Below are 10,993 nucleotides of genomic sequence, written 5' to 3'. Positions count from 1 at the left end.
ATGGATCGCTTTCCCAAATTCAACATGGTAATCTCCGCGCCACCCCAACTTACAATGTGGCACAACGACTTAGACGGAGATCATAGGCGGACCCTCAACAAATACTAGGGGCCTTAACCGAACTAATCAACATGGACGGTTGGCCAGAGTTGATCGAGGTGCTTACAGGGTACTGGGACAGCCAGAGAATGGTTTTCCGTTTCGGAACGGCCGAAATCACCCCTACATTAGAGGAGATAAGGGATTGCATAGACACCGTGGGCACGGGCCTAGAAAGAAGAGCTCGAAAACAAGAGGATATTTTCATCCCCAACAAACCTTCTGTAGAGACCATCGCGGATTGGTTAGGACTAAGAAAAGACTTTACTTATTGGTGTCAAGATTCCCACGTGATGTTCAGAGATCTTTACGTCAGATTTGGGCACGCGAGTTTCTACGCCGCGTATAATCGGGAGTTCAAGATTTCTTACAGAGAATGGAACGAGCTCCGCCCGTTGGCGTTTGCCGTAGCCTTGTTGGGAACAATGGTCTTCCCGCACGACCCGAGCCTGAGCATCAACACCAGAGTCATAACACTCGTCCATACGCTGTTCAAGGGTTACGAAAACCAAGGAACGACAAAGTATTACTCCGTAGCTCCAGTCATATTGTCGGACATGTATCGCGCTTTGGGTAAGTGCAAGGAAGGACACCGGTATTTTCAGGGGTGTAATCTGCTCCTCCAATGGTGGATTCTCAGCCACTTGGCGAAGGGTGCTGGAACTCGAGAATTGCACACTCTCGACAACAAGAACACCCTCAAGGACCTAAACGACTTACTATTCTGGGCAAACATGAACAATCGGAGAACGAGAGGAATATGGGCCCAGATTTTCTCCGAGTTGAGAGAAGAGGACCTCCAATGGATGCTCGACTGCTTCATATCCAAGGAGGTTGTCGTCGAGAGTCGTAGATGTGTCGTGCTCCCTCTACCCGGCATTCGAGGAATCCGTCCTTACGCACCATTCTGAGTCTTGCGACAGTTCGGAAGAAAACAGACTGTGCCCAGAGAAGCGTATTATGGCGCTTATGTGTACGACATTGGGGACGACAGAGTGGACGACGCTACAGAGATGCTCAGAGAATGGAAGAATGCCAAGCGCATAGGCAAAGACACTATCGCCCCTGACCGATTCAACGCTGGATGTGACGAGGGTTACAAAGCATGGTTGAAGAGGGATATACAAAATATCTCCTTTCAGATTCCGCGTAGCTTTCGCAGTGTGACAGACAAAGAGGCCAAAGCAGTGGCCGAATTGCGAGAGTTAAAGGAAGAGGCTAATGAGGTCTATGCCAAATTCGTAGAGAATCAAGACGCACTCGAGAAGGCAACTCGAGAAATCGACAGACTGAGGCAGGGGTATGATGAGTCCGACAGCTGGATCCAGCAAAAAATCGAGAGGATGCGATACGAGAGTCTCGAAGACAAAGGGCGTCTGGGTGAGGGTTTCCTACTGATGCTGAGATACATGTTTCAGAAGCACAAAAACCAGAAAGACGACGACGGAGCAGGACCATCCGGAACAGCGTAGCGGACATCGCCCCTGCGCGGGTTTTTCTTTGTTTGTATTTGCATTATTTTAGCCTCTGCGTGGTCTTGATATTATCGCACTTTCTAAATAGCCCCTGCGTGGGTTTGTCTATTTCTCTTTTCGAATATTTTACTCATTATTAAACATTATTTTGGGGGGAATCATTTTAATTTGGTTTAAATTCACACGTACATCATTCGAATGCGCTAGGCCTACCCTTGGCACAAAAGGGTTCCCATGCATGATTAGGACGTGATATACGTGTATTTAAATGCTTATGTGTTACGTTGCTTTGAATGAGGATATCGTAAACCCACCCCTAGCAAAATTCCAAAGAATATACAGAAGCCACTGTTACAAATGTCCGACCAAAATTCCCAAGTCTCAAGTTTCTCACACAAAAAATCCATCTCCCGCACCACAAATCCTGAATACCGCTTTATCATCTCAGGAAAGTTGAATCACCACTATGGACAAAGGCAAGAACGTCCAGACGGAGCTCACCGAGGAGGAATTGCGCAGAAAGATCGAGCGAGTCACTCGAGAATTTCAGAAGATTAAGGAGGAGGGACTTAAAGTAGACATGACCACGGCAATCTACAAAGCTGCGGTCACGGCCTTGGATGAAGATCTGGCGTCGCAGATAAAAAGAAAGAAGGAGGTTGATATGGAAGCCGAAAGCCTAAGGAAAAGGTTGAATTTGCTTCGTTTGGAGATACACGAAGGAAAGGTGAGAGAGGCAAAGATAGATATTGAAACTGCCGTAGTGTTGGCCAGAAGTGCGGCGCTCGACGAGGAATTGGTGACCCATAGCAGCTCAAAAGGAGGGAAATACCTCGCCCGTGAACAGGGATCAGACGACAGTGGTCCCGACCCAGAATCAATTGAGGAGGACGACGAGGAAGAAATCGTCTATAAGCCTCCATTCCCGACTGTTTGAGAGGAAAGGAATGACGCAGCCACGAGACCAGAAATCGTCAAAATGTTGTCTTCTAGGAGTTTCAGTGTTGTTTTTTTTTTCTTTCAATTCCCTTGTAATCGCAATGAAAGAATGAATGAAAATATCTGAACTACGTTGGGCCTGAATTCTCCTTGTGAGATACGTAGGCAGCCTTTCCCGGCCCGGCCCCTATTGCTGAAAATTTTCATTCTCCTCCGTATTACAAAGATACGAAGATAAAATCAACGGGCGTCAAAAGCAACTGCAAGAAGACCATAGCTCAACGTGATTCAGCCTTCCCAAGATAGCGCTAAAACAAACAAATTCCTGTTTGTTCAAAATATATTTTTGTCCTCATTCGTGGGTTAAGATATCCTCAGACAAAGCGACTTGTGTGTTTATCTGCCTTCTGTGCGATATTATGTATTTTGTACTCTGAATATGAACTAACAAATTTGCCTTTGAGTTGTTTCACCTCTCAGGTACCGTTAACTGATCTGTGTCGATAAAAGCTGACAGATCACCCCTACTTCACCAGATCAAAAGGTCCCGCAGATTTATTCCCCGGACCAAACGCAAATACAGACATGGGAGATAACAATGAAGAAGTCAGCCTCACAGATGTCGTGGTGGCTCAGCCCACCGTGGCAGAGTAGAATGAGCTTATTGCGCAGCTGATGCAGCAAATAGCTGACATGAGGGTCGAGATGCAACGAAGGCAAGATACGCCTCCACCCGGGTTTGGCCCCAACTTTATCGACGCAAGACCTCCTACGTACTTCCCCTCGTCCAACTTGGATCCTGCTCAGCACCGTCCATCGACACCCGTGCATAACCCGTCCGGGATAGATATGACCACCCAAAACCCCCAATACCCGTCAGTCTCCTATCAAACTCCCTCACCACTCCCAAACAATCCTCCACAAATACCACCACATCCCCAAAACACTCAAACAGCCCCACTACCCCAAAATCAGACCCAAAATCCCATAGCCTTCAATTCCCAAACACCACATCCCCACTTGACCCAAAACACCAATCCCCAAAATTATCCGCAAAATTATCAAACCGCACAGAACGTCCCAAGCCCTTCCATAGTCCACCCCTCCCCAAAAGAACAACTTTTCAAGTCCCTGTCCCGGGCGAGCATGAGGTGCACGGCTCCGAGTTGGACCATTACGAGGAGCAAGAAAGAGAGTGGAGGGCGAGGGAAGAAGCGAAGGTAGACATAAAGGAGGAGATCAAAAGGGCAATGAAAGAATTGCAATGCACTCCAGACGTCGCCGGGTTAAGCTACGCAGAACTATGCATCCACCCAGACTTGAACCTGCCTGAAGGGTTCAAGATCCCGAAGTTTGATACCTTCGAAGGGGTGGGCAACCCCATGGAACACCTAAGAGCGTACTGTGACCAACTCGTGGGAGTTGGCAAAGATGAAGCGTTGTTGATGAGGTTGTTCAGCCGGAGCCTGTGCGGTGAGGCTCTGGAATGGTTCACGTCGCACGAGACTCGACAATGGCCCAGTTGGAGCGCACTGGCTAAAGATTTCATTGACAGATTTGCATACAACGTCGAGATAGTCCCTGATCGATACTCCTTGGAGAAGATGAAGCAGAAATCCACAGAGAGCTATCGGGAATTCGCATACAGATGGAGGAAAGAGGCAGCGAGGGTGAGGCCTCCGATGACAGAAAAAGAGATTGTAGAGGTGTTCGTACGGGTGCAAGAACCCGAGTACTACGACAGGATCATCTTGTTAATCGGCGCCAAGTTCGCCGAGATAGTCAAAGTGGGTGAGACTATCGAAGATGGCCTGAAGTCGTGGAAGATAGCCCGAATGTCTGCATCGCCTGGATCTTCCGGACTCGTGAGGAAGAAGAGAGAGGAGGTTGCTGCCATCTCATACGGGGGAATAAAGGTCCCCAGAAACTTACCACGTCCCCAAAACCGCTCCAACCCTCCATCAAAGCCTCATCAAGCCTACCGTCCACAATCAAATCATTCCGGCCACTACAATGCTGCCCCCACTCATCCAGATCCCCATATTTTATAATATCAAAATCCCCACCAAATTCCCCAAAATTTTCCCTCCGTATATCCAAACTACCCTCAAGCTTATCAAGTCCCTCCCCCTTACCAGAATGTCGCTCCCAGCTGCGCTAATGTACAGCCAAGCTATCGAGCGCCTTCCCCTGCATATCAAATACAAACTCCAGCATATCAAAGCCTCCATCCAAATTACCAAGCCCCAATGCCAAACTATCAAACAAATCCCTACCCCAGAACCCAAGCTCCACGACCAAATGCCCGCAGTTATCAACAAGTCCCCCCCTCAGCAGAGCGGGTATGATCCCCCTCGCCCCAGGTTTGAGAAGAAGTCCTCCAGAAACTTCACTGCGCTGGTCGAGAGCAGAACCAAGTTGTTCGAAAGATTATCTGCGGCCGGATACATCCACCGTGTGGGGCCCAAGCCCGTGATGTCAACTCCAGATTCTACAGACCGGAGCAGAGATGTGATTATCATTCCAACAGTGTTGGACATGATACAGAAGACTATATCAATCTCAAGCACAAGATCCAGGATTTGATTGACCAGGAAGTGGTCTCCCTTCAGCCCGCGGCGCCGAACGTCAACACCAATCCATTGCCAAATCATGGGGGTGGAAACACCAACATGATAGAAACAGACGAAGATGAGCGTGAGACTAAGAGGATTACTCCTGTTGTTCAGGAAGACTTGGAAAAGGCTCTCGCTTCTTTAAGCGTCAGGGAAAAGGGAGAGTTCGTCATTCTGACACCTGCAAAGGCTGTTGCCTTGGTGCCCTCAAAGACTCTCGCCAAACCCAAGTTTGTGATAGAAACGGCCGCGGCTCAAGGCATGACTAGATCTGGCAGATGTTACACTCCTGACGAGCTTGCTCTCGGAGGACAAAAGAAAGATCATGCTAAGAGACCCATAAGTGAAGCAGAAGCCGAGGAATTCTGGAGAAGAATGCAGCCTAAAGACTACTCCATCATTAAGCACTTGGAGAAGACTCCAGCCCAGATTTCTGTGTGGGCCCTGCTGATGAGCTCCTGGTCCCACAGACAGGCTTTGATGAAAGCCCTGGATGACACGTATGTGCCCTCAGGTACTAGCAGCGACAATGTAGCTGCTATGATTCACCAGGTCATTCGGGGACACCGCATCAGTTTCTGCGATGATGAATTGCCGGCCGAAGGGAGGGCCCATAACAAAGCTCTACACATCACCGTGATATGCCGCGGAAAGGTCATCAACCGCGTTTTGGTAGACGATGGATCTGGTTTGAACATATGCCCCCTGTCCACATTGAAGCAGCTGAGGTTTGACCTCGAAAAGTCGGAGCAAAACCAGATCCATGTGAGAGCATTCGACGGTGTGCAGAGAGACACGTTAGGAGCGGTAAAATTGACCATCCAGATGGGCCCCACGGAGTTCGAGGCTAAGTTCCAGGTGTTGGATATCGACACCAGCTATAACCTCCTTTTGGGAAGGCCATTCATTCACATGGCTGGAGCCGTCCCCTCCACTCTCCACCAAATGATGAAACTGGTGTGGAAAAATAAAGAACTGGTTATCCATGGTGAAAAGGGCCACTCAGGAAAGCAGGTGTCGGTCTTGGATGAGACGCCGCAAGGTTCGGACTTCTACACGGTGGAGTTGGTAAATGCCACCGATGAGGGCTTGGTCCCGCAGACTCCCATGCCGGCCGTGTACAGGATGATCGCCACGGTAATGCTGCAGAGCGGATTCGAACCAGGTTTCGGATTAGGAAGGAATGCACAAGGGATCATCGAGCCAGTTCCAGTCCTTGCTCAGGGATCAAAGTATGGTTTGGGGTACATCCCCACAGATGATGATGTGGAGATGAAGAGGAAAAAGGACCAAGAGTTGACTAAGCCGATCCCGCATCTCTATCAATCCTTTCCAGTCCGGGAGCATGCTGAGCCTGAAGACAATGGGGAAGGAATCTGTGACCTTTTCGAGGAGATTCACGCTATTATCGAGGAGGAGGTCGAGCCAGCTGGCATTCTGATGCGGAACCAGGGGAGATGCTGCAGAATTGGACTTCCACGCCAATCCTGATGTCTCGGACTCTTTGGTAGAAAGGAATTGTTTTATGCATATTAAAATCGGTGGTCGTCCGGAAGAGGCCCGAGACCCACCATTTCTGCATTTTCTTAATTGCTTGAATTTTGAATTTTCGTCGTGATGTTTTAAAAGGGCGACATGGCCCTGTGCCATGACCCAAGTTTGCATTTTGTTTGATTTAAATGAAAGCCTCCTTATTTTGACTTTGTTTATTTAATTGCTTGTTATATTTTACTTCCCTAATTTTGTCTGTTTATGATTTCAGTAACGTAAGTTACAAACCTGCCAATGTCATGTCATGTCATGAGCTAAATGAGCAAAACGAGGCAAATGACGATGAGGTTGACGACTACGAAGAAAATGGGGAACCGGACTATGTGGCAGAAGAATTTCGACAGTTCGAGAATCAACATAAACCGAATCTGGAGGAGACAGAAACGGTGAATTTGGGAGATTCAGAATGTGTCAAAGAGGTTAAGATCAGCACCCACCTGAATGAAACTCAGAAGGAGAGCCTGGTTCATCTGCTTGCGGAATACAGTGACGTGTTTGTTTGGGAAGTCGGTGACATGCAGGGGTTGAGTACCGATGTCGTATCTCATAAGCTACCTATCAACCCAGGGTTCGAGCTGGTGAAACAAAAGACTCGAAAATTCAAGCCTGAATTGAGTCTGAAAATTAAGGAAGAAATCACCAAGCAAATAGAGTCTCGATTGGTGGAGGTAACGCAATATCCAACCTGGTTGGCCAATGTCGTTCCGGTCGCCAAGAAAGATGGAAAAATCAGGATTTGTGTTGATTACAGAGATCTCAACAAGGCTAGTCCAAAGGATAGTTTTCCGTTGCCTAATATCCACATTCTGATTGACAACTGTGCCAAACATGAGATGCAGTCATTTGTGGATTGTTACGCGGGTTATCACCAGATTTTAATGGATGAAGAAGACGCGGAAAAAACGGCCTTCATCACACCTTGGGGGGTATATCACTACAGGGTAATGCCGTTTGGCCTCAAGAACGCCGGTGCTACTTACATGAGAGCCATGACGACTATTTTCCATGACATGATTCACAAGGAAATTGAAGTATACGTGGACGACGTCATAATCAAATCCCGCAAGAGTTCGGATCATTTGACACACCTGAGGAAATTCTTTGAGCGTTTACGTCGGTACAACTTGAAGCTAAATCCCGCCAAATGTGCTTTCGGAGTCCCAGCTGGGAAGTTGTTGGAGTTTATAGTCAGCAGAAGAGGTATTGAGCTTGACCCCTCGAAGATCAAAGCGATTCAAGAGTTACCTCCGCCGAAAACGAGAAAAGAGGTGATGAGTTTCTTGGGGAGGTTAAACTATATCAGCCGGTTTATAGCACAATCAACAGTGGTATGTGATCCTATTTTCAAGTTGTTGAAGAAAGATTCCCCGACTAAGTGGACCGAGGAGTGCCAAATTGCTTTTGACGCTATTAAGAGCTATTTGTCCAACCCACCGGTATTGGTTCCGCCACGAGAAGGGAGTCCCTTGTTGCTGTATTTGTCTATTTCGGATGGTGCCTTTGGATGTGTACTCGGTCAACACGACGAGACAGGAAAGAAAGAAAAGGCTATCTACTACATAAGCAAGAAATTTACTCCGTACGAATCTCGCTACACTTTGCTGGAGAGAACATGCTGTGCTCTGACGTGGCTTGCCCAGAAATTGAGACACTACTTGTCTTCGTACACCACGTATCTCATTTCCAGAATGGATCCGTTGAAGTACATTTTCCAGAAAGCGATGCCAACTGGAAAGCTAGCTAAATGGCAAATGCTGTTGAGTGAGTTTGATATCGTGTACGTGACTCAGAAGGCAATAAAGGCACAAGCTTTGGCTGATCATCTTGCGGAAAACCCCGTTGACGAAGAATATGAACCACTTAAGACGTATTTTTACGACGAAGAAGTGTCATTTGTGGGCGAAGATATCTTTGAAGCTTATCCAGGTTGGAGATTATTCTTTGACGGAGCGGAGAATCACCAGAGTAAAGGTGTCGGAGCAGTCTTAGTATCAGAGTCTGGTCAGAATTATCCTATGGCGGCTAAATTGCGCTTCAACTGCACAAACAACATGGCTGAATACGAAGCTTGTATTCTTGGTTTAAAAATGGCCATCGACATGAATGTTTATGAGTTACTGGTTATTGGAGATTCAGACCTCTTGATTCATAAGGTTCAAGGAGAATGGGCTGTGAAGAACCCAAAAATTATACCTTACGTGCAGTATGTGCAAAATCTATGCAAAAGGTTCCGCAAGATCGAGTTCAGACATACTCCCAGAATACAGAATGAATTAGATGACGCTCTTGCCACCATCGCTTCAATGATCAAACATCCAGATACTGATTACATCGATCCGCTGGATATAGATTTGAAGGAACGTCCAGTCCATTGTTCACACGTTGAATCAGAACCAGACGGTCTGCCTTGGTATTTTGACATAAAAAGATACTTGGAGTCTGGGACATATCTAGAAGACGCTACATCTAATCAGAAGAAGTCGATACGTCGTATGGCTCTCAATTTCGTTCTGAATGGAGAAGTCCTGTATAGGAAGACTCCAGATTTGGGTTTGTTAAGATGCGTGGATGCTGCTGAAGCTGTGAGGCTTATTGAACAGATACATGCTGGAGTTTGCGGTACACATATGAACGGGCTTACTTTGGCAAGAAAGGTTCTTCGAGCCGGTTATTTCTGGATGACTATGGAAAATGACTGCTGCAAATTCGTGCAAAAATGCCACAAATGTCAAGTGCACGGCGATTTGATACGGGTGCCACCTCACGAACTTAATGCTATGAGTTCACCTTGGCCATTTGTAGCTTGGGGAATGGACGTCATCGGTCCCATAGAGACGGCCGCTTCTAATGGACACAGATTCATTTTGGTCGCCATCGATTATTTCACCAAATGGGTGGAAGCAGCCTCTTACAAGTCGGTAACCAAGAAAGTGGTGGCCGATCTTGTCCGCAACAATCTGATATGCAGATTTGGAGTTCCAGAATCCATCATCACTGATAACGGTGCAAATCTCAACAGTCATCTGATGAAAGAGATATGTGAACAATTTAAGATTATTCACCGAAAGTCAACTGCTTATCGCCCCCAAATGAACGGAGCTCTAGAGGCCGCCAACAAGAATATCAAGAAGATTTTGAGGAAAATGATTGACAAACAGCGAGGTTGGCATGAAATGTTGCCATATGCTTTGCTAGGTTATCGAACGACGGTCAGAACATCGACTGGGGCTACTCCATACTTGCTAGTATATGGGACAGAAGCAGTCGTACCTGTTGAAGTCGAGATACCGTCATTGAGGATCATCCAAGAAGCTGAGTTAAGCAATGCGGAGTGGGTTAGCAAACGGATTGATCAACTAGCTTTGATTGATGAGAAGAGGATGGTCGCTANGCCACGGCCAGTTGTATAGACAGAGAATGACTCGCGCTTTTCACAAAAGAGTAAGAGCCAGAAATTTTGAAGTTGGTCAGTTGGTTCTTAAGCGTATTTTTCCTCATCAAGACGAGCACAAAGGAAAGTTCGCACCAAACTGGCAGGGTCCCTACATGGTTCGTAAAGTACTATCTGGAGGTGCTTTGGTCTTGTCAGAGATGGATGGCGTTGTATGGCCCAAGCCTATCAACTCAGATGCTGTCAAGAGATACTATACGTGAAATTCCATTTCTGCATTTTGCTGTTAACTACTTGTAATCGTTCTCTTTGTTTGTATTTGTTCAATTTGAATTATTATCCCTCTTGTAACGAACTACGTCTGACCTGAATTCTCGAGAACGAGATACGTAGGTGGCCTATGTCGGCTTTGGTCACCCCATTTACCCCCTTTATTATCTCTTTGTGTTTGAACTACGTTCGACCTGAATTCTCAAGAATGAGATACGTAGGCGGCCTTTGTCGGCCTCGGTCGGTTTCTTTGTAAATTTTATTCTTGTTAACCTTTAAGGGGAACTACGTTTGACCTGATTCCTGCCTCAACGGGATACGTAGGCGCCACAAGGGCTCGGTCATATCTCTCGTAAGATTTCTATTCCCATTTACAGTAGAACAGGGACAAAATTTTTGAGAGGGACTCAAAAATTCTCCAGAAGAAGTCTCCTCTTCAGCAAGTCAGACAAAAGACATTTCGAATTTGTGACTGGGACAGAACTTTTGAGAAGATCTCAAAAATTCTGCGATCTGTTCGTTACAATAGAAAGATGAGCAAGATACTAAACTGGGAGAGAAATTTTGAGGATGACCTCAAAATTTCGTCATGGGTCTTCCCTACAAGTTCGGAATGCCTCTGAAACTCATCAGCAAGTGTCAGATTCAAAGGA

The 10,993-nt window shown here is 46.7% G+C and overlaps 2 protein-coding genes and 1 pseudogene across 2 annotated transcripts; all 3 read left to right on the top strand.

Annotated features, from left to right (window-relative positions):
- On the top strand, window positions 1-1,571 carry LOC107003934 (annotated as a pseudogene).
- A 2,192-nt stretch (window positions 1,572-3,763) lies between these two features.
- LOC107003933 lies at window positions 3,764-4,564 on the top strand. Its single transcript, XM_015202176.1, has one exon. The coding sequence runs from the start codon at window positions 3,764-3,766 to the stop codon at window positions 4,562-4,564; it is 801 nt and encodes a 266-aa protein (XP_015057662.1).
- A 2,354-nt stretch (window positions 4,565-6,918) lies between these two features.
- Window positions 6,919-10,333, top strand: LOC114074761. Its single transcript, XM_027912738.1, is given in 2 exon segments — window positions 6,919-10,061; window positions 10,063-10,333. Coding segments are annotated over 2 exon segments (3,414 nt in total).
- Window positions 10,334-10,993: the final 660 nt, after the last annotated feature.

This window comes from Solanum pennellii, chromosome 11, assembly GCF_001406875.1.
Source record: "Solanum pennellii chromosome 11, SPENNV200".
Classification (NCBI taxonomy): Eukaryota; Viridiplantae; Streptophyta; class Magnoliopsida; order Solanales; family Solanaceae; genus Solanum; species Solanum pennellii.
This window is presented reverse-complemented; position numbering and strand designations above follow the sequence as displayed.